This window comes from Babylonia areolata, chromosome 10 (assembly GCF_041734735.1).
Source record: "Babylonia areolata isolate BAREFJ2019XMU chromosome 10, ASM4173473v1, whole genome shotgun sequence".
Lineage (NCBI taxonomy): Eukaryota > Metazoa > Mollusca > Gastropoda > Neogastropoda > Buccinidae > Babylonia > Babylonia areolata.
This window is the reverse complement of record NC_134885.1, coordinates 37,377,732-37,402,451: the sequence shown is the minus strand read 5'-3', so window position 1 is coordinate 37,402,451 and position 24,720 is coordinate 37,377,732. Positions and strand designations below refer to the sequence as shown.

The 24,720-nt window shown below is 40.3% G+C and overlaps 2 protein-coding genes and 2 non-coding genes across 4 annotated transcripts in view; 2 read left to right on the top strand and 2 right to left on the bottom strand.

Annotated features, from left to right (window-relative positions):
- Positions 1 to 1,308: 1,308 nt before the first annotated feature.
- On the bottom strand, positions 1,309 to 20,646 carry LOC143286980 (prenylcysteine oxidase 1-like). The gene is made up of 7 exons (XM_076594971.1): positions 20,558 to 20,646; positions 19,150 to 19,356; positions 17,110 to 17,290; positions 15,102 to 15,310; positions 14,005 to 14,285; positions 5,176 to 5,460; positions 1,309 to 4,348 (listed from the first exon to the last, which is right to left on the bottom strand). Exons 1-7 carry the CDS (start codon positions 20,640 to 20,642, stop codon positions 4,064 to 4,066), a joined length of 1,533 nt encoding a protein of 510 aa, XP_076451086.1. The 5' UTR covers positions 20,643 to 20,646; the 3' UTR covers positions 1,309 to 4,063.
- Positions 6,699 to 24,720, top strand: part of LOC143286631 (uncharacterized) — a 162,230-nt gene continuing 144,208 nt past the window's right edge. The window contains exon 1 of the mRNA XM_076594267.1: positions 6,699 to 7,809. Coding sequence (XP_076450382.1) covers positions 6,699 to 7,706 — 1,008 coding nt within the window. The 3' untranslated portion in view covers positions 7,707 to 7,809. The remainder of the gene's footprint in view (positions 7,810 to 24,720) is intronic.
- Trnak-uuu (transfer RNA lysine (anticodon UUU)) lies at positions 22,568 to 22,640 on the top strand. Its single transcript has one exon. It is a non-coding gene; the product is annotated as a tRNA-Lys (tRNA).
- Positions 23,906 to 23,978, bottom strand: Trnak-uuu (transfer RNA lysine (anticodon UUU)). The gene has a single exon. It is a non-coding gene; the product is annotated as a tRNA-Lys (tRNA).

Sequence of the window (24,720 nt, the reverse complement as noted above, 5' to 3'; positions counted from 1 at the left end):
AGTTGTGTGTAATCAACAGAAACAGTATGAATACAATATATGAATAAATAATATGAAAAAAAAACCATAAGTGAAAAATTATACCTTTTGTTGCTCATGTACACAGGCAAAGGTTCATTCAGAAAACTGAGTCGGACTGGGGCAGCTTCCAACTGTATGACACTTGACCAGTGCAAACACCAACTGCCACCCACCCAGCAGTGATTAACAATCACATCAATTTTCCCTGTGCACCATGATATGTATAAAGCACAAAATATTGCATTAAAAAAAAAATTACAGAATAAAATCATAATCATAAATATAAATACATGGAACAAATTAGGAAATTCAGACCTGTTTTTTTCAGAATCAACTATGTACATGTAACATATACATCCTTCCATGAATTGCACTTTTCTCCCAACAAAGAACTTCTAACAATTTAACTGCAGCAGAAAATGCTCTTTTTCTCTCTTGCTTTTGTACCACTTAATCATTTTGCTTTACAAATTTATAGACCGCAAAAAAAGAAAAAAAAAAGAGGTCATCATGAAACAAAAAGGTGTGCATAATTCCCAAAGAGATGTGAAAAAGAACTATACCTGCAAATTACAAGGAACAATTAATTCATGCATGATTATGGTTCTGTTTGCAAAAGCTTTTGGAAAACAAAGTAACAAACAGTGACAAGGGTTTAAAAAAAACAACTCATAAAACTTGGATAGGGTATTTAACTTCAGCTAGTCTTCACATCTGGAACATATTTTGTCAGTATGGTGGATTTATCTAAAGAAAAAAATTAAATAAATGTGCGCATGTTTTTTTAATGCTTATTTCATCTGCCAGTGATGGACTAAAGTTGTGATTCAATGTGTGTCTATTGCACTTCTATTCTCCACATCCCAAAAGGGGCATATAGATTATAATTTCTTTGCATCTTGAATCTTCCTGAAACAGACCAATTAAAATTAAAAAAAAGAAAGAAAAAAATCTTAAGACTTCTTTCTTTCTTTTTTTCTACATTGCTGGGTGACGTGCCATTTTCACTCCTGTCTGAGCAGGCTTTTACATGTATTTGTATTTCTTTTTTTCACAACAGATTTCTCTGTGTGAAATTCGGGCTGCTCTCCCCAGGGAGAGCGCGTCGCTACACTACAGCGCCACCCATTTTTTTGGTATTTTTTCCTGCTTGCAGTTTCATTAGTTTTTCCTATCGCAGTGGATTTTTCTACAGAATTTTGCCAGGAACAACCCTTTTGTTGCTGTGGTTTCTTTTATGTGCGCTAAGTGCATGCAGCACACGGGACCTCGGTTTATCGTCTCATCTGAAAGACTAGCGTCCAGACCACCACTCAAGGTCTAGTGGAGGGGGAGAAAACATCGGCGGCTGAGCCGTGGTTCGAACCAGCGTGCTCAGATTCTCTCGCTTCCTAGGCGGACGCGTTACCTCTAAACCATCACTCCACCATTTTTGTCGGGTGTGTATGCTGGGTATGTTCATGTTTCCAAACACCGAACACTGACATTGATTAAGAACCTTAAATGTGCATAAATGACCTGCTGTATGTGTATATACACAGAGAGGATGAAGACAATAGCAGGCCTGCACATACGTTGACCTGGAAGATCACACACCCCAAAACCCCACCACAAAGACCTTAAAAACATGTGCAAAAGTTTAAAGAGCTAAACAAAGCAATGCTGAAACAATGCATAACAATCAATATCATTTTAACAGATGTAAATAACAAAGTTCTGTTGTTTGAAGACTACAAAAAAAATAATGATGAAAAACGAAACGAAAAGAAAAATAATATACCGAAAAACAATGACATACCTTATATCTAAAACATGGTCAAAATCATTCCAAAAATTAAAATTTTCTGTAGCAACTATATTGTATCAAAAAAAAAAAAAAAAAAAAAGAATCCCAACAACAGATATCAACATAGTAATAACACACCTTTCCAAAATATGACAGTGCTTCAGCATGATGCAGATCAGCACTATGGAACTTGAAATAAAATCTGTATATTCAACAAAACCATAAAGAGATCAGAAGTGAAAAAAAAACACCACCCAAAACAACAACAACAAAATCATCAGGAGAATATTCTTGCTCATGTATCTTTAAAAAAAACAACAAAAACAAAAAAACCCAAACCAAACACAGCATATGGCTTCTGGTCGACAGTGCAGAAGTATAAGGACAAAAACCAATTGCTTCACCAATAGCTTTTTCCCCAAAGCAGTCAATGCCCTCTCTCTCGAACAAATGCAGTGTGATAAATAGAATTGTGCAACCAACCACCATCTACCGAAAGATCTAGTCATCAGCCCCATCCACATGTAATATGCAGCTTCTGTTCAAACGTGTGTGTGTGTGTGTGTGTGTGTGTGTGTGTATGTGTGCAGTGCGTGCATGTGTGAGTATGCACAAGTTTTTATATTGATATGCACTTGTATGTATCCTAATTTCTACTGTATCTGTCTTTGTGTATGATTTTCGATTTATGTTTGTATCTTGTCATGTACTATCCCCCCCCATTATTCCTTATGACCCCGGTACACTTGGTAATAAAGACATTTTCTATTCTATTCTATTCTATCCTATCTGGACAATAAGAGACTGCCAAGAATACAGAATGAAACAGGGAAGGAAAAATATGGCATTGGGGGCATTTTCCACTGATTACAACAATTAAAAATTACACGGAGCAGTCTCCTGATCTTCCCCCATTAACAGGGGAAAGTATCTAATGAACAAGTAAACAGAGCGAACAGGCAAAACTTACAAAAATGCAACAAAACAAAGGATATTTCATGGCAGACTTGTGATGTCTGAGAAGAGATTTGAGTGACAAAAAAAAAAAAAAAAAGGGAAAGAAAACAAAAGATGAAAGAACTGAAAACCCAGACTTACAGCATACACACATACAAAAAAAAAAAAAAAAAGTGAGGGAGACATGGTTATCAGAAATCTTTTTGAGCGTTATACCATTAGCTAACCATGGTTATCAGAAATCTTTTTGAGCGTTATACCATTAGCTAACCAATCTGTACCATACAGGTCAAATGATACTCACATCTCTATTTTGATTATTTGTTTTCACTGTGAGCATGGGTTTTCTATTTCTTCCTTCTTTCATCCTCATGTTAGGAGCTCAACATCTTCCCAGCATTACACGCTTGCCAAGAAATATCTTACGTTTTGTTGCAGTTTTGTTTCTCATTTGCCCCCTCTTATTCTAAATGGGGAAATTTAGGACACAGCTCTATATGATTTTAATTGATGTTTCTTTTACAGTTGGCTGAAGAGATCTCTCATGACTAGCGAGTTACTTTCGCTACTGATTTACGGTATGTTCTCTGTGAGCTGAGAATGGTAATTTTGCAGAAAAGTTTGGATCTGTCATGTTGTGTTCATGACAACGCTTTTCTAAACTGTTGGTTGTTGTGCTGACTAGATAGTTCCAGGAAGAAAGCAGCCACATTAAGAAGATAGGCGTCCATTCTACAGTAATTTTTTTTTTAAAAAGAAAGAAAAAAGAAAAAAAAAAAGGATAACATTATTATCTTTATCATTTAAAAATGTCCTGTTTCACATTTCTTCACTCCACTGTTTGGGTACATGTCAGCACTTTCACTGTGCAACAGATCAGCAAAAAAACCCACCAATACAAGAATAGAATATGATATTGCATAACACTATTTTCATGATGGTAAAAACTATAACAAATCTATTCCGTCCTTTAAAATAGCAACACTCTAATAAAATAATCTGTCCATATCCATCACATATCAACAAATTTATTTTGCACTCTTTTTTCTTTCTTCTTTTGCTGTGTTAAAAACAAATTTCTTTTTAACAACAACAACCACAAAAAGAATCTGAAACACCCCTTGACTCTATGCTAGACACAAGCCATCATCGTAACAGAATGAAGAGGCACTACTGTGTATCCTAAACGAACCCTTCCAGTCAGCACACACACACACACACATGGATCACACTCACCACACACATCAACTCAAAGCACCATACCCCTGTCCATCACCACACCACACATTCTCTCATCGCCTACAACTCATCCACTTTTCTGTCCTCTGTCGTCTCTGCTGATGGAAAAACTAGCTCATTGATTCTGTCGAAATGACTAAACCATTGGTTGAAGGCCAGCAATGCAACGTTCTTCGCCCCAATCACAGACATCTCCATAGCAGCAGCAGCAGATTCTATCGCGTTGATGAAGTACAGGCGATCGTGCAAGACAAATGATGGTAGCTCCATATCTGAGGTGTATGCAGGGTACGCCGGCCAGCTGACCAGTCGTAGGTCTTTTCGGCTATCAAACAGCAGTTTCAGCTGAAACAGTAATGCATGGGTAAAATGTTTAATAGAGATGTGAATGTCAAAGTAATAGTGGATGCACAGTATTCAACAGGTTTATTATGTTAATGTAACACAAAATGCACAGTATTCAATAAGTTTTGCATGTCAAAAGTATCACTGGGCGTGGACTAGTTAAGCACATCAGCTATGAATCAGTACACAGTATGAACTTTTATGGAACTGTCAATATACAAAAGTGATTAAGACTTGTATTTCAAAACATCATATCCTTCTCAGAGCCCTATTTTTGAGCTATTGGAAACAGGCCACCTACCAGTTGATTCACAAACATTTGAACCTTTTAGAAGGAATGTACACACACACACACACACACATACACACACCAAAACAACGACAACAAAACAATCCTGTATTTACCTGTACTTCTGAAGGGACTTTGTTGAGGAATGTCTTCCAAACACCATAGCACACGATTCAGGTAGCACACACATATGCACACACACATGCACACACAAAGCACACACACATACAAAAAAGATCTTGTACTAACCTGCATTTCTGAAAGGACTTTGTTAAGGCAGGCCTTTTACACACCATAGCCCTAGATTCAGGAAGCACACAAACGCATTCACACACAGACACAATACAACCAAAACAAACAAACAAACCAACAAAAAAATACCACACATACACAAATGATCATGCATTTACTTGCATTTCTGAAGGGACTTTGTTGAGGAAGGCCTTCCACACACCATAGCCTTTGATTCAGGAAGAGCACACACACACACACACACACACACACACACACACACATGCAAAAACAATCATGCATTCACCTGCATTTCCGAAGGGACTTTGTTGAGGAAGGCCTTCCACACTCCGTAGCCCTCCACGTCGTCTGGTTTCCCTGCCAGGTGCTCCTTGCTGACCACGGGGGTCAGCTTGCCCAGCTTGTTGAAGAATGTCTCTGTGTCCGTGGTCATCAGCTCCGTGGGGAAGTCCTCCAAGCTCTCCACGCCAAAGTGACTCACGTTGGGCCGCCCGTGGACAAACAGCGCCTCCAGGGTGTGGTACGGAATGTTCGGGATGTGGAGCTTGCTGGGAAAGTCTTCAAATTGGATCTGCAAGGGCAAATAAATAAATAAATATATATATATATTCATATATATATATTTTTTAAAAATATATTTATATATATATATAAAATTTTTTTTTTTTTACCATCAGTCTCAGGGTGGGGGGTATGGGTTCAGACTCTCCTGTTGTCCTCATCCCAGGATCTACCCCCCACTGTAAGTATTTTCATAGATCAGTGCAGTGCCTGCAGTTCCAGCATTTATCTCATGTTCTTTGTATTTGTGTTTGTGAACAGATGAATTTCTCTGATAGTAAATAAATACACTTGCAATCAGAAAAAAAAAAAGAGGCTGGCGCAACACTGTAGTGACACTCTCTACCTGGGGACAACAACCCAAATTCCACGAGTGACCTGTTGTGACAAGTAATACAATACAGTAAAGGAAGCAATGGTGACCCTGCAAATGTACATTAATCCGTCATCACCACTTTACTGTCCAGAACAAAAGAAAGAACACCATCACCACCAATTTCCTATGAAGCGATATTACTATTTCTATCATATTAGTAGTGGTAGTGGAGGTAGCTCTGTTTTGTATGTATCATGTAGAAAAAATGCCATTTACAGCCTGTTCTGGACAGTTTTTCGACTGAATACATTTAATGCTGATGTCTATTTACTACTGAGTCTTTCATGTGCTGGAGTTAGCTCACAGTCTTCTGATCCAAACAAGATTTTATACACAACTACTTTTCACATAGGTCAGCGACAAAGGGCATAATCCAATGTTTCTCCTTTTGTTTCTTCTTAACAAAGACACTTACAAACACAGAAGCACACATACAGTGGTAAGAGCACAGACTCACAAATTAATAATGGAAACCTTTAATAGGATGACATTCTACATCATGAATTTGAACACTTACGCTTTCACACACACACACACAGACAAACAAAAAACATCCCTCTCTTCACTCCCACATGCACACATACACAAATAAATAACTTCCCCTCTCACTCCCTAATAGACAAATAACAAGAGGCAAAGAGCTTCCGGCCAGGTCTCCGATGTCGGCAGACCACGATCGTCAGTGCTCCGTACAATTTTGCTAAAAAACTGTGAAAGTAATATACCTAAGACATCAATTCAATGTTAACCAGCACAGTCTGTGAGTGAGGTATTGTGGTGTGTATTGTGTTTATCTAAATAACATCTTCTGTGTGGAGAACGAAAAAAAAAAAAAATTCATTGGAAAGGAGTTTTTCAGTGCTTAAGCGATCATGGCGGCGGGAATGCCGGCCCCGCCAGTAGCCCCAGTTTATGTTACGGCGCGTGCACTGCCAGACTATGAGTCGCTGCCTACAGTCTACGATGTATGTGTAGCTGCGGAAGCGGTTTGTGGGCGTGAGACAATCCGTGGTGCTCAGCGTGTACGTGGTCTGTGGTGGATTTATCCGAAAACAAATGAAACCAGAGACAAGCTCTTGTTGGAGGGGTTCTTGTTAAGGGGAGCACGTGTCTCTCTCCTGGACAAAAATCCTTTCGTTATCAGAGACCAGACTGATGAAAAACCAACCACCAAACTGTGGATAAACAATGTACCTCTCAGTATAGACAACAAAGACATTGAAGCCGCACTGCAGAAGCTAGGAGTGGAGATCAGATCCTCACTTCGAAATGAGCTAGCGAGAAACCCTGATGGACGGCTGACACGTTTCGAGACTGGCCGCAGGTTTGTGTTCATCTCTGTGCCGAGCACACCTCTGCGACCAGTCTTGAGACTTGGTGTGTTCACCGCGGCTCTCTACCATAAGGAGCAAAAACAAAAACTAATAAAATGTAGCAAGTGTCTACAGGACGGACACCTGGCAGCAAACTGTGAGGGAGAGGTGGTGTGCAGGGGATGTCTGCAACAGGGACACAAAATGTGTGACTGCCCCTCTGTTGTGCCCCCAGCTCCAGAGGAGGAGGGAGCAGCAGCAGAGCAGTCTGAAGAAACCAACGAGCACAAAGAAGTGGGTGAGGAAATGCCCAGTGCTCAGAGCAGCACCACACCAACACACCGTGTGCAGCCGCCAGCGCGCGCCAGCGATGCGGCAAAGAAAACCAGCCACGCGAAGCCTGCTCACGGCACAGCGAGCAGCGCCGGAAAAAAGAGGGAAAGGAGCGAGTCTCCCCCAACCACAAGTCTTCTTCCAGAAAACAAAAGGCCCGCTGTCCTGACGCAGCCAGAACACAACGGAGAGGCAGAGGCGGAAAGCATGTCGGAGGAGGGGGGTAACACTTGACACGTGTTCTCTCCCAACCAGCCTGACCACTCCCTCACGACCTTTGGCTTTGATTAACGGACTTTTGATTAACGATTGACGATTATAAATTCCGCATCAGAAAGTTGAAAAATTGATACCACCTTTTCAAATATGAATAATGACATATGCATTGGTACTCTAAATGTTCGAGGGCTTAGAAATAACCTAAAAAGGAAAGTAGTATTTGACTTCCTCAAAAAACAAAAGTTAGACATTGCATGTTTGCAGGAAACATACGTGACAGATGATATATTGTCCCAAATTAATGTGCAGTGGTCTGGAAGTGTATTCTATAGTGTAGGTACTAATAGAAGCAATGGACTTGTAATTCTAATTTCCAACCATAAACAGATTCATGCAGAACTCATCGAAGCAACAGAGAGAATATTGTTAATAAGAATTGTACACGACAACAAATCAACTATCATAGCTAATTGCTACGCACCCAATACGACCGTTGACAAAATATCATTCATTAACCAACTCGGCAACTTGTTACATAAGCAAGATTACGACCACCTGTGGGTTCTGGGTGATTTTAACACAACAATCCATGCTCTGATAACATAGCCGGCAAGCCTCACTCACAACGAGAAAAAGAAGCCCTTCTAGAAATGTTATCCTCTTTTGACTTGAAAGATACGTGGAGGTCTATCCATCCAGATGCCAAAGAATACACTTGGTCAAGATCTGCTCCTTTTACAGCTAGAAGAATTGATTATATTTTCAGCGACACTACCTCCATTACACTTGTGAAGAAAGTAGACATTGAATTATTCCCTCACTCAGACCATAAACTTGTGAAAGCGATATTTAGTCCAAATAAGTTTCAAAGAGGTCCAGGATATTGGAAATTTAACAACTCACTCCTATCTCAGGAACGGTTTCTAGAAGAAACAAGCACATTTATAGATTCGCATTTTTCACAACCCTCAAAAGACCTGGGAAATGTTTAAGGTTAGATACAAATCATTTTGCATAAGCTATTCAAAAACCGCCAAAAATCGATCTCCCAATAAACACGCCAAAATCAAAATGCTAAACGAAATAGAACAAAAACTACATCAGAACATTCATGATAAAGATATGTTAATGAAAGCTGGCCAACTAAGAAAAGAAACAGAACTACAAGAATTAAACGAAGCAAGAGGTGCTCAGATCCGCTCAAGAGCCAAATGGATAGAAGATGGTGAAAAAAACACAAAATATTTCCTCCACCTTGAAAAGATCAAAGGAGCTGCGAACATTATAACATCTCTAGGCATAGACAAAAACATGACAGACAATTCACAGAAAATATTGAACCAGATCGAGAAATTCTACACAAACCTATACAAGAAGGACATATCCATAGGAAGAGGAAGACATATAAAAGACCATTTCCTGAGTAATGAAGATTATCCAGTACTTACAGAAGAAGAAAAAGACCAATGTGACAAAGAAATAACTTTGGACGAGCTGACACTAGCCCTTACTAATTTAAACAAAGACTCTGCACCCGGTAGTGATGGCTTGACACCAGCATTCTACAAAACGTTCTGGGACAAATTAAAAATACCATTCTATCGTTGTATTACAGATGCACTTAAGAAAGGAGAACTACCTTCTTCAATGAAAAAAGGAATCATAACTTTACTACACAAAGGCAATGACTTGGACAGAAATAACCTCGCAAATTATAGACCAATTACTCTTACAAACACAGACTACAAGATATTTACGAAAGCGCTGGCCATGAGACTCCAAAATGTAATCAAATCAGTTGTAAATGAAGATCAAGTAGGTTTCATAAAAAGTAGAAACATCGCAGTCCATTTGAGATTTTTCAATGATCTCACAAAATATCTGAACACAAACAATCAACCAGGGACTCTCATTGCCCTTGATTTCTCCAAGGCTTTTGATACATTGTCAAAAAAATGTATCATCGAAGCCTTAGATATTTTTAACTTTGGCCCAAGATTCACAAATTGTGTTTCGACCATAATGAACAAGACACTAAGCTGTGTTCATAATGGTGGATGGTTGTCTGATTGGTTTCTAACAGAAAGAGGGATCAGACAGGGATGCCCCCTCAGCCCTCTTCTTTTTGTACTTGCAGTAGAAATACTGGCGATAAGAATTAGAAGTAATAAAGATATTCAAGGGATTGACCTAACTCCGCTCGACAATGTGTGCAACCATAGCAACAACTCTAAAATAAAGCAGTTTACAGATGATACAACACTAACCCTTAAAGATGAACAAGATATTCAAATAGCTACAGATATTGTAACGCAGTTCGAGGAGTATTCAGGTCTGAAGTTAAATAAAAATAAATCTGAGGGCATGTGGCTAGGGTCAAGAAACATGAAACAGGTGTAATAAATGGCATTCCCATGGGATCTGACAGACTGAAACTTCTGGGAATATATTTCTCTGCAGAAATGGAAATTTCGGAAATCGAAGAAAACTGGAAATCCAGAGTTGAAAAAATAACTAAGGTGATAAAACAATGGGAACGCAGAAACCCCTCTCTATATGGTAAAGTTATTCTGGCAAAAACTTTTCTACTGTCACAATTCTCTCACGTCCTACAGGTAGCGTCTTTACCAGTTAAAGTTCTGAACACCATTAATACATTAATGTACAGATTTCTTTGGAAAAAAAAGTTTAATAATAAAAAAGCATTTGAAAAAATAAAAAGAGGCGTTCTCAGCCTCGACAAAGAAGATGGTGGTTTAAACATGATCAACATCGAACACCAGCAGCAAATGTTCTTGGTGAAATGGGCAACCAGACTCCTTAAAGAGACAAAATCTCACTGGAGCATTCTGGCGAAACACAACATGTCCCCCTTTCAAGATAGTCATAGCAGTTTCAAGTGTAATGTTTCACCCAAAGAAATTAAAAAACTGGAAAAAGTGCAGTCAGTCTTTTGGAGAGATGTAATAAAAACGGTGGCCATCTTTAACGAAGACAGACCGATAGAAAACATAAAAACAGAACCGCTATGGAATAACAGAAATATAAGATACAAAGGAAATGTGCTGCACTTTCCCAAATGGAGTAAAGGCGGCATCCGTGTCGTTCAGGACCTTTGGCGGCATGGAAATATAATGACGTATGAAGAAATAGTGCGTAAATTAGGCGCTGACCCTGGCCTTCTTTTTGAATACAATGCCATAATAAACTCAATCCCACAAACATGGAAACTCCATCTAGCTAATGATGTCCACAACGATGAAAATCCAAACGACATTGCAACAAAAGAGGGGTACCTGAATACCTTGTCAAATAAACAAATCAGGAAAACATTCGCCCGAAAACAAAACCATGAAATATGTGCAGCCCAGTTTTGGAAACGTAAGCTAGACATCAATATAAACGACTACTTCAAATTAGCATACGAATGTACGAAAGAATCACGACTGAGGTTACTTCACTTCAAATTCATACACAATATCTACCCAACGAATACTCTGCTTGCTAAAATGGGTGTAACGGACACAAACAGATGTAACTGGTGCCAAGAAACCGATTACATTGAACATGCCTTTTACTCCTGCCCCAAACTTTTATCCTTTTGGAAACATGTGAAACAACTCATTCTCACATGTTACGATACGCTGATTCCCATGGATGAAAAAGTAGCTCTGTTTGGTACAACAAAAATGGACATTCCAACTGATGAAAAACGAAAGGAAATCAATACGATATTGTTAATAGCAAAACTGTCCATCTCCAAATTTAAATACGGCAAGTGCAAAAATCTTAACCTTATCTTTGAATCAGAACTCAGCCTACGTAACCTATGATCAGTATCCGTTAAGATACCAGAACACTGAGTCAGGCCCACAAAAAATCCTGAGGGTAGTATTCAGTGTGCACATACATATTATTGTACTTAGGTGTAAAGCTTGTGGAGAGGGAGGGGATTGAGTGAGTAAAGGAGACACAGAGAGTGAGAGGGTATGTGTGTGTATGTATACCATGCTTCTCTTTCAGGGAATATGATTTTGTGTGAAGCCATCATGTATGTGTAATATATGTTGCATGGTCTTGTAGGTGTTTGAACATGCCATTGGGAAGAAGACACATTAAAAACATTAGGAAAGAAAAAAAAGGAAAAGACAACAGAAAGGAGAAAAATGATGATGGAAGGAAAAAAAGAAAAAAAAAGAGACAAAAACAAAAACAAAAACGAAAGACAAAAAAAAGAAAAAAAGAAAAAAAAAAAAAAGAAAAAAAAGAAAAAGAAAAAAGAAAGAACCTTCCAGGGATGCTGAAACTATCCTGCTCACTTGAAGAACTTTTAGGCATCCACTGATTTCTCCTAAAAAAAAAATTAAAAAAAAACCCACAAGAGGCAAAGCCTTGAAGGCTCACTTGTGCGTCGCGCTTTATCCAGTAAAGGAATCATGAGGAGAAGGAAAAAACAGACTTAAAAAATCATTGAAAAGTGCTCTGTATCAAATATGATATAAAAATTCTGGAGTCGACCGGAGGGAGCAGAGGAAGTGGAGGAGGCGGTGGGTTGGCGTTGTCGAGAGGGCCAGAAGTAGAGGGCCCAGAGTGTCCGTGAATCGATTGCGATCGCGCCTTAATTTTAGCCCAACAGAGCCATATAATTATGTGACCTGGTTGAAGACATAATTTGACAAGAAACAAGAACGCCAGAGAATTGACAGACAGACAGAAAATACGAAGAAACTTAGCCGTATGAACAGCACAGGAACAGGAGTCAAGATGGCTGCCAGAAAAAGAGGGCGCTAGTCAGGGATACACAGGGGAAGTAACCTACTTTGGGAGGTTATCGGCCGTAGCTGCTTTCGTTTTCTCCGCATAGGCGGATAGTAGTTTGCACAGGACAGGCATGTCAGACCCCTGCCGGAGTCTGCACTAGTGGGTCACGGTTAAGTATGTGTTATTAAAAAAGAGATTTAAAAAATCATTGAAAAGTGCTCTGTATCAAATATGATATATAAAATAAACTTGGGGCCAAAAAAAAAAAAAAAAAAAAAAAAAAAAAGGCACGCAAGGGGGATCAAACCAAGCATGTTCAGTTCCGATGCAAGCAGACTAATCCCCAAGGCTGCGGCACATCTGACGCCAAATGACTAAATTTAAAACTTAAGGAATGCTGACATTTTCTTCTTTGTGCAATAAATAGATGTGATTGTAGTGGACATAATAACACAGTTTAAAATAAGTTTTGTGTAGTCGCCGGAGAGGGTGCAGGAGGTGGTGGAGGTCTGGAGTCGACCGGAGGAAGCAAAGGAAGTGGGGAAGGCTTCGGGTTGGCGTTGTTGAGAGGGCCAGAAATAGAGGGCCCAGAGTGTCCGCGAATCGATATCGATCGCGCCTTAATTTTAGCCCGATATCCCAATCGAACCATACAATTATGTGACCTGGTTCGAGACAAAACTTGACAAAAAACAAGAACGCCAGAGAATCGACAGACAGACAGAAAATACAAAAAAACTTAGCAGTATGGAGAGCACAGGACAGGAGTCATAATGGCTGCCGGAAAAAGAGGGCGTTAGCCAGCGGGACAAAGGGGAGGTTACCTACTTCTGGGAGGTTATCGGCCGTAGTTTCATTTTCTCCGCATAGGCGGATAGTAGTTTGCACAGGCAGGAATGTCAGACCCCTGCCGGAGTCTGCACTAGTTGGGTCACGGTTAAGTATGTGTAATTAAATAAGTTTTGTGTGTGTTTTATTACATTTCTATTATTCTTTTATTTTGGTGGTAAAGGAGACGTTGCCATCTCCTTCAAGCACATAACAAATTGTAGACCTCTAGATCTGCACGTTAGTCATTTGGATGAGACAACAAACTGAGGTCCCGTGTGCAGCATGCACTTAGCACATGTAAAAGAACCCACGGCAACAAAAAGGTGTTCCTGGCAAAATTCTGTAGAAAAATCCACTTCGACAGGAAAAACAAATAAAACTGCACGCAGGAAAAAGAACAAAAAAATGGGTGGCACTGTAGTATAGCGACGCACTCTCCCTGGGGAGAGCAGCCCATATTTCACGCAGAGAAATCTGTTATGATAAAGAGAAATACAAATACAAATAGATTCACTTTGTTTACACAAGCGAGTCAAAAATCACCCTCTCTCACTCCCACATACAAAAACAAAAAAACCCCATCTCCTCTCACTCCCAGATACATCCACAAACAAAACACACATCCCTCTCACTCCGTCAATACGCACATACACAAACAAATAACACCCCCATCTAACCACCCCCCCCAACAAACACACACACATGAAACAAAAACGCTCACCTTCAACTTGGACCCTGACGTGAGGGGAGTGGCAATGATCAGCAGGTCGTACTCCCTGCTCCCGGTCCGGTCCTCCTCCTCCCCCTCCCTCGTCCCCTCCCCCTTGTCGTACTGCACCTCGTAGGACACCGTGCCCCCCTCGCTCTTCACCTGGAACACGTGGGTCACCGCCCCCCGCACCAGCTTGGCCCCAGACGCTTTCAGCAGTTTCTCCGCCACCTGCTTATTGCCTCCCTTGACGGCCCACAAGCCAGGTTCCGCTCCAGCCATGCAGACTGCCCCTGAAATGTAAAAAAAGTGGTGAGTGGACGTGATGTTTTACCACACATGAACAAAGTCGAGTCTTCTGAGAAGAACCTGAGGTGAATCAATTTTGTTCTGGAGGGGGTTGGGGGGGGGGGGGGGCCTGAGACGATAAACCAGTGAGACAATAAACCAGGGTACTGTGTGTTACACTGCACTTAGTGCACATAAAAGAACCCACAGCAACGAATGGCTTGTTCCTGGTAAATTTCTGTAGAAAAGTTCACTTTGATCATGAAACAAATACACTTGCTGACATCAAAAAAGAAAGAAAGAAAAAGGTGGCTTTGCTCTGTGGCAACATGCTCTCCCTGAAGAGAGCAGCCCAAATCTGTTGTGACAAAAATCATTACAATACAATAGTTTGGATGGGAACACTTCACTCTGTTTACATCTGCTAAACCACTGTCAACACGAATCAAGCTTTCATAATAATCTGGTGTCTGTCCGGAATCAAAACAACTTACCTACAAACTCTTGGAGTTTTAGCCGTAATCAAAACAATTCACCTGCAATCCTTTGATGTCTGGTGTTTGGGCATGATCAAAACAACTCACTATGAACGCTTGGATCTCTGGAGTCTGTCCGTAAACAAAACAACTCACCTACAATTATCTGGATGTCTTGTTGTAATCAAAACTGCTCACCTTCAAATACAAGGATCTCTGATGTCTGTCCGTAATCAAAACAACTCATCTACAAATGCTTGGATTTCTAGCAGTAATCAAATCAATTCACCCACGAACACTTGGATCTCTAGTGCCTGTCCATAATAATAAAAAAAAACAACTCACCCACAAACGCTTGGATGTCTGGAGTCTGACCATAGTTATCTCTGAAGGCTCCGGTGACAAGTTCGTCGATGAAGATGTCAGAAAAACCAGCATCCTTCATCACCGTTCTGGTGCTGTGGTGCGTGTAGTTGACAAACTTTTCATCCATGGCGCGAAGGAGGTCCTCCACTGTGGTGAACGCCATGCCTTTCTCCTGGTACTCATAGATTCTGGCATATGAAACAAAGGAAAAACAGATGTCAGGCCTTCAAACAACACAACCAACGGGCGCAATAGATGAGTGGTTAAAGCGTTTGACTTTCGACTTTCAATCTGAGGGTCCTGGGTTTGAATCTCCGAATGGCATCTGGTGGGTTAAGGGTAGAGATTTTTTTGATCCCCCAGGTCAACATATGTGCAGACCTGTTAGGGCCTGAACCTCTTTTGTGTGTATATGCAAGCAGAAGATCAAATACACACGTTGAAGATCCTGTAATCCATGTCAGCATTCAGTGGATTATGAAAACAAGAACATACCCAGCATGCACACCACCGAAAACATGGCTGCCTACATGGCGGGGTAAAAACGGTCATTCACATAAAAGCCCACTCGTATACATGAGTGAACTTGGGAGTTGCAGCCCACGAACGAAGAAGAAGAAAAACAACACAACCTTCACCAAACCAAGGCCCAAGCCCTGAACAACTTGACCCTAATGGTGTTAGCCAATAGGTCTATAAACTCAGTGTTATGGCGGTCTATGTAGGAAAACCATTTACTCAACCAGTCTAGCAAGTAAGGACAACAGGAGCAGAACAAGGCTGAAAATACATACAATGGGAAAACCATTATTGCACTTTTTTTTTTTAGCGGGTTTGATTGATATGAGACAAGACTGGAAAACCATTAGTGCATCAATTCAGCAACTTAGGATAATATGTCAGAAAACACATATAACAGGAAAGCCATTAATGCACCTATTCAGCAAGTTAAGATAATATGAGTGCACAAGGGTGAGAACAGATATGAAAACCAGAAGTGCACCAATTTAGCCAATTAGGATAATATGTCTGAAAACATATCAGATAGGAAAACCATTAGCTAACTTGTTTAACAAGTTAGGACATTATCAGCAGAACAAGAGAATCATTAACACATGGTCAGAACAAAAAAAGAAACAAAAACCTTTAAAAAAAAAAAAAAAAAAAAAAAAAATAAAGACAGACAGACAGAAAGAACCAATCAGGAAAGGAAGAAGCATGCTGTATGTGTGTGTGTGTGTGTGTGTGTGTGTGTGTGTGTGTGTGTGTGTGTGTGTGTGTGTGCGTGTGCGTGTGAGCTTTTGTAGAGTATCTGTCGTCCTATTTAGAGAATAAACACTATATTAATCCACATTATTAGACTTCTCAGGATACCTCACGTCAGAAGTAAGACCTATGGACAGATCATTTTCTTTTCAATTGCCAAAGACATGGAACAAGCTCCCTGATAACCTCCGTCATTTTGATTCCCTCATATCTTTTATATCTTGTCTCAAAACTCACCTTTTCCCTCAGCAATAAGTTCAATTGCGGCAGGTCCACTTCCTTTGCGTCAGCTGTGCTTGACTATGTGTGTATACATATGTATGTGTACATAACTACATGCATGTATATGAATGTGTATTGTGTGTGCATGTGCGTGTTCGTGTGTGTACGCACGTGTGTTAATGTAAGTTTGTGCCTGCCTATGTGTGCGTATGTGTTAGAGTAGCTGTTAGGTACACATGTATATTAAAAATAAAATGTATGTATGCACTGTGTGTGTGTGTGTGTGTGTGTGTGTGTGTGTGTGTGTGTGGTCACATTTTGGTGTGTGTAAGTAACATTGATGTAATGTTTTATGTTAACAAAAGTGTTTTTGTAAAGCACCTAGAGCAGATTTCTGGATAGTGTGCTATACAAGCATCCATTATTATTATTAGTAGTAGTAGCAGTAAACACTCCCCCCTTCCCCCAACACACACACCCCTCAGGTGTCCAAACCTACTTGTTAAAGGAGGAGAACATGTCTGCCACCCAGTCCTGAATCCTCTTCATGTCCCAGCCATAGCGCCAGAACATCTTGGCCAAGGTGACGGGCGTCCACTTGCTGGTCTGGAGGTACAGCCCCTCCTGGCTGTTGTACAGACCCAGGGTGCCACCCTCCCCTTGATCCTTTGGGGACAGGCCTGGGGACAATGTGTGTGTGTGTAGGGGGTGGTGTATGTGCGTGCTTATGATACAAACAAAGATATACATGTTTAAAACAGGCGGTCCCAAATAAACAAATTCATGTTCAAAACCCTACTAAGGGATTTCTACTGCTTTATACAAATGTTCAATCTTCAAGTTCAAAACACTGCTAAGGAGTTAGTACTGCTTAAATGAATATTCAAAATACTACTTAACCCCTTCAGTGCCCCATGACATTTCCATCCCCTGCAGAAAATGTGACTAAGGACAGAAATTTCTGTCCATGTCATTGCAGGCATTTGATTTTGTTATTGCAAAAATCATTATATTCATGAAAAATTGTCATAACTAGACAGTGTGTTAATTTTCCATTCAGAAAAGTTCAGGTTATGCATACTTCTTTTTTTTTAACAGTTTGCTTGCTAGAATTAAGAATTAGACGAAAAAAAATTCCCTCTGTGACTAAAACATCCCTTGGCAAATAGTTGGCACTGAACATAAAATAGGCTTGACACTGAAGGGGTTAAGGGTTTGTACTGATAAAACAAATGTTCAAAACTCTACTGAGGAGTTTGTTCCGCTTAAACAAATGTGATGGTGCATGCGAAAATCACAGATAATGGTCAAAATTCACAAAATGGTATTATTCTTTTATCTGAAAGTAGATAGAATTCTGAATAACACACAGAAAACAGAAGTCAATTATCTTTAATAGTTTCTGAGATACATGCATTTGAGTCTCATGATGATCACAAACATACTTCTGAGAAAATTGGGGCAAACGAGTTCGCTGTTTCCCACTCTTGATCACCAATTCCCAATGGGAAAACATCAAAATAAAGCACTAATACTTTATATTTCTTTACAATACTTGGAAATTTAATAGAAAAAGAATCATAGAATCTGAATAACCAAAAAACTCAAATTTGATATTTTCACCCCTTGTCACTTTCCCAGTGTGTTGCGTGAAATTTACTCAGCAACTTATCCATGATTTTCGTGTGCGGCATCACAAATATCCAAAACGCAACTATGGGGTTTGCACTGCTTAAACCAATGTTGAAAACACCACCAAGGGGTTTGTGGTTTGTGTTGCTTGAACATGTGTTCAAAACACAACTACAGGGCTAAGGGGGTTCCAACTGGTAACACAAACATATGTTAAAAACCATTCCAGTCCTGGGGATTTTCTACTATTCATGTTGAAAACCTTACTAGGACAGTTGGAGGTTCATTCTACATTGTGTATGTTCAAAACCTTACCAATAAGTTCTTGCAACTCATGTTCAAAACATCACATAAGCGTACGTTCAAAATCTTCATAAGGGGTTCTTACTACATAAGACGAATCAAAAGGTTTCTGCCGTATGCAAGCACAGTGTGACATACACAAGCGTATATCATGTTAAAAACCCCACCACAGGGTTCCCACCCTTTCAGACACGTGGGTCTTTGTATTCGACATAAGAAAGCTGAAAACACAATGCTGTTTACATGAATTTAAGCAGATTTTCAGAATTGAGATAAAAAAAAAAAGGCTAATGTCTCCAGAGTTAACAGACTGGTACAAAGAGAATGATGGAGGGAGGGAGGTATACAAATGTAACAGCAAAACAGAAAAAAGGACTACTTTGACAAAGATGCATTTCTGGAAAGATCTACAAGGGGGAAAAAGAAAGAAAAGAAAATGAACAGTACTGCACAATCATACCAGTAAACTTATTCATCAGATAATGACCTGAATGTAAAAACTTATACAACAGATTATCCTTGACAATTAAGACTGCTGAAATCTCTATCTATATATAGATGTAAAAGTTTTCTTTTGTTTTTGCTTCAGAATTTGTCAGCTTACCAAAGCTCTGTGTGAAGTTTACCATATACTGATTCCTGGGATGAATAATGGAGCCACCAGCTTCATATTCCTGTCCATCAATGTTGATCACGGCCAAACGACCACCTACTCTCTCCCCTTCAAATATGTCCACTTGCAACTTGTCCCCAAAAGCCTGGCGCAGAAAATAGGCAGCAGAAGTACCTCCAATACCAGCTCCGACAATTCCTGAAACATTAACTGAAGGTGTAACCATCATCATCTTTGTTACAAATTGCATAGTCTATCTACATGGCTTGAGGGTCAAAGTACACCTTGAAAAATATTTTTGGGAACAGAAGGGGGGAGGGAAAGTGTGCATCCTCTAATCAAAACAAAATCAATAAAATCACATCAACAAAATAACAAACAAATAGAAGTAATGAGTATACATAAAAAAGAGGGGGAGGTTATTGCCCATTCTGAAAGGTAAATCACTAAATGCCAAGTCTAATCAAGCTGATCACGATCTTTTCTTTAATGTAATATCACAAAAGTTAAATATGTTCATTTTCAGACAGGCAGGTGAAGTGACATGTTTTAAAATTAATATTTAACTGTAGTTTGTACTGCATTGCACTTCATCAACAGCAGATCTCTCAGCATGGAATTAAGGATGCCTTCCCTAGCGAAATTGTATCACCATATTCTGGTGCCACCCCACTCTGATCCATCTTTTTTTCTGTCTGCAAGCACTGTAACTGTGCAAATGCATGCGTTTTACATTAAAAGTGGGGTTTTATTTTGTTTTTTTAAATACTGAATTTTGTCAGTAACAACTGTCTTGTTCCTGTGGATTCCTTTACTTGCTTGCATGCATACTGCTGACTGATGTCAGCTTATCATCTCATTCAAATGAATAGCACCCAGACCACTACTCAAGTCCAGTAGTCAGGGAGGTAAAAATCCCAGTCCATGTGGGAATCAAATCCAATGACACTTGCTTCCTAATACCACAAGACCACATCTGTATGGAAAGCCAAGAGTCATGTTATTTGATTCTGAACTACCTGGTAAAACAAGTGACATTACAAAATGGAATGATTGTGCTTGAAGGCTCAAGGAATGGGTGAGAGTGAGGAGACTGATGGGCAGAAGGTACAGGGGAGAGACATCAATCTTGGAATGGATGAGGTCCAGAACAGCTTGACTGAATATGATGACTACTCCATACACGACTCAGTCGACAGAAGTAAAAATAACTTGTTTTTGTTGGGCAGGATGTAGCATTTCTGTAGAACCTCTGGGTGAATGATCTTGATCATAGCATGTGGTGGAAAGTCCACAACACAAGCACAGTAATAAAATACTGTCATTACGACAGTGATCGTAGCGAGTGTTCGCGGTACTGTCCAAGCAGCAAAAGATTGTTGACAAAATACATATTTACCTATTCTGGGAATTTCTTCGTCAGCTTGACCACTGACGAGATGGTGAACAAGCGAAAACAATAAACATACTGCAAGTACCGGCATCAGGTTCTTCGTGTACGCCGCCATTTTTATTTCAGCTGTTGTCTGCTGTTAGTTTCGTATTTCTTTTCCGCACTGCCTTCGTGCAAGAGGTGTTTGAGAACCATTAATTTTTTACAGTTTATAGTACACCTGTGGGGGAAATGTCCGCTGTTTAATCAAGTAACGTAGAAATGTCCAAAAGAAAAAGTGCGAGTCTGAGGGGTGGGGATGGGAGGACGGGGGAGGGGAGGGGGGTCGGAGAGGAGGGTTAATTGGGTGAGGGGGAAGTCAACGGAAAATATAGGTTGTTTTTTGTTTTCCATGGAAACGAATAATGAAACGGGACCTTTTTAGTTTTCTGTCGAGAGAGAGACAGACCCAGGATATAAAAGCCCTGCTCAGCGGAAAATGAAATACATCGTACTGGGGCGGTGGAGGTAGGATGAACTGCACTTCCCGGGCTCCACCCCCCTCACATATGTAGAGTGCAGGAATGTGTCGGCATGGGTACCACTGAAGAACTCAGAACTCAGAACTCATTTAATTGTCGTAAAACCATCAAAGGAATTATGGACACTATAAACTAAACACAACAAGCAAACAAAAAGTAAAAGCAATAAGTTGTGAGCACATGCAGGATATTCTATAAGACATAATTATGGACTGCGAACTTAAAAGCATTCATATATGTATTTTGCCAGTTCTGGTTGGAAAAGGACAATTTTGTGGCAACAGAGAACTCGGCCTTTGGATTATTGTGTTGCCAGTGCCATCTGGCCAATGATTCGAAGACTGGGAATTAACTGTCACAAGTAGGCGAGACTGATCTCAAGTCAGAGTACACACTACACTTGTCCAGAAAATGCAGTTCATCCTCTATAACTCCACATGATTTACATAGCCGGTCTTTCCTGGTTACATCTGTTGTAGTGACGTCCACGTTCAATTTCAAGTTCATGTGCACTTATTCGCAATCGACATAGTGCTCCTCTGTGTTTAGTATTTTTGCAGCTGATCAGGTAAGGTTGTAATGTATAAGTGTCTGCAATTTTGCAATAAAAGGAGAGCCTTGAAATTGTCCCGTTCTTTCTGCTGTTCCAATATTGAACATATTTATCCTGTAGTTTATTCATGACAGAATATTCACTAAGTTAGTCGCGGCTTAATGTTGAGTGTGCCTTGGTTCTCCCACACGTGGGAGAATCCATTTGAAACCAGTATATTTTTGATAAAATATTGAACATGTTTATCCTGTAGTTTATCATGACAAACTATTCATTAGTCGCTTAATGTTGAGTGTGCCTTGGTTCTCCCACACGTGCCGTGGAAGAATCCAATTGAAACCAGTGTATTTTTGATAAAATTAAGCCATGGAACTTTTTCCAATGAATTCATCGATAAAATATCATCATATGCTTGCCTCAAATAGCTATCTTCTTTTGATTCTATGATGTGTACCCAAAATGAGATGACCTGACACACTGCGGTCAGAGAAATGGGGTATCTGCCCAGCTCTGCCAGGACTGGTAACTTAATTGGTCTTTTGTGCACGCCCATAAAGGCACTGTGTGCCTGGGCCGTGTGTTGTATCCGAGATCATCAAATCAGAACTGGGGGTCCTGGCGGCATGCTTTCAGGACCCCCAGTTCTGAATCGGGGCCTGTCAGCAGCGACCACTTTCAGCGGCGCTTATCATGTTAAGTTTGATGTGTGTGTGTGTGTGTGTGTGTGTGTGTGTGTGTGTGTGCCGTGTGTGTCAGCGGTGGTGTGCCCTGTGTGTGTGTGTGTGCGTGTGTGTGTGTGTGTGTGTGTGTGTGTGTGTGTGTGAACACAATAATATCCCCTAAGTTTACCCACAAAATATCATATTATGTGAACCACGGGTTGCAGGATCTTTAACATGCGTACTTGATTGTCTACTTTAATTTACATTAGAGTAACGAGCAGCCCGGTTAGCTCAGTCGGTAGAGCATCAGACTTTTAATCTGAGGGTCAGGGGTTCGAGTCCCCTATTGGGCGCTGCGATTTTTTTATTATTATTTTTTTTAATGTTCATTTTGTTTTATCTTATATGTTTATTTCAGCCACATATTTATGCATTATCATCATTATCATTTTTGTTTCTCTATATTTGTTTATTTTAAAAAATTCAGGTGGAACTGAGGGGGGGGGGGGTATATGAGTTCCTCGCACCGCAGCCGTGATTTCTCAGGCCTTAATTGAGGAAAAGGCGGACAGTGAAACTGATCAGTCTCGCATTTTTCGGCACGCTGGTATACACTCACCAATAGCAGAATAAATGTCTAAACGTAAATAGATTAACATTTCTTTCACTGCAAGACTGACATATCGTCACTGATTTGGTCTTGATCAGGCCACACAGCTAGAACATCATGTAGTAGTAGTAGTAGTAGTAGTAGTAGTAGTGAGTAGTAGTAGTAGAAGGTAAGGGACAAAAACAAGCTTTTCTTTGATCCGGCATGACACATTCTGTTAGACTGAGTCTTTGGTCAAGGTTCGACGCTTCATTTACATCAGTTTTATTTATTCATCAAACTCTCTATGGTTAAGAATTTTGTACTGAGTATTGTCCAGTCATTTTGATTCTTGAATTAGTTAGCCTGATGGTGCTTGTTTTAAATGCAGTCAGTGGCAGCTTAGTGATTCCATACACTCGTGACTCGGTTACCGAAACAAAACTTTCTTGTGTCAGTATTTGGACGTTGAAGACTCAAAGTGGATTTCAGTTATCAGCCCCACTCAACCAACGAAGACTTGAATAACTTGATAACAACATATCAATAAGTAATAATATGGAAGACTAATAAGGGGAACGAACAGCTGTGGTACTCGGAGCTCCACACAGCATAACTATAGAGCAGAATTTTCACAGACATTTATATTATTATGACGGTGACTGAGACCCGCATCATTTTTCTCACGGCAACGTCGTCGATCGGGCCCATGCTTCATTGTTGAAGCAGTTTCGGCCGAGGATGGCTGATCTCCTCCTGCCGGGCTGTTTGTATGATAACCATTGTTTAAGTCATTAACTGCTACGGATTGACTGCAATGAGAGAGCGTAATACTATTTTGATTGTCACGACAAGCATTCGGCGTGCCACGTGAGTCTTGTTTATGCCGCCGGTTTGAAGTTGAATGAGTTCAGAAAAACGCCTTCTTTCCGTTATTCTTTTAAATAATGCAAAACAAAGCACATTGTGTATTGCACTGAGATACATATTTTTTGTTATTAAAAAAAAAAAAAAAAAAAAAAATAGCAGCGCCCAATAGGGGACTCGAACCCCTGACCCTCAGATTAAAAGTCTGATGCTCTACCGACTGAGCTAACCGGGCTGCCCGGAAAGGACAGCGAAAATTACTATTATATATTCAAAAGCACTAGTATTTCAATCTTGCAGCTGTTGTTGTTTTCAACGGTTGGTTGGAACAGCAGATGGAACTCGCAGATGAAATGAATGTTCAGCGTACAGGTCGACCTACTAAGGTCACTACCAAAGATGAATCAATCACAGCTTGTATAGCTTCCTAAAAATGGACACGCCCAGAGTGGTTTGTTTACATTTCACGAAGCCCATGCCCATAATGTCTGGAGGTTTTCCGCTGAGATATACATCCACTCTTATTTTATGAATGTCTATGAGGTTTTCACACTCGCATAAAATTTGCCAGTTCACTTGCAAACGCTGAATGGTTTTAACAACCTACTGGTTAGCACCCCTTTGCTTAAGTTGTTCAGGGCCGGTGTAATGTGCCGAAGTCACTCCCTGTTCCGAAACCACTCCTGGAGGGGGCGTGGAGGTGGGGTGGGGTGGGGGGACATGTCAAATTAAACACCCACTCCCTGAGTACTAATTCTACAGAACTGAGAGGAGGGGAGTTATTCTGGACCAATGCTCATACACACACCCCTCCTCCATTTATTTAAGCTAACAGCAGACGGGGAATGAATCTGGCCAAAAGAGCGGCGGGGGGCCTCCCTCCGTGTCCAATTCATCCGTCTGTTTCCAAAATCAGAGAAGAGGAGTGAAGAAATCCTGTCGCTATACCCATATAGTACAATCTCAACCCGCCCGGT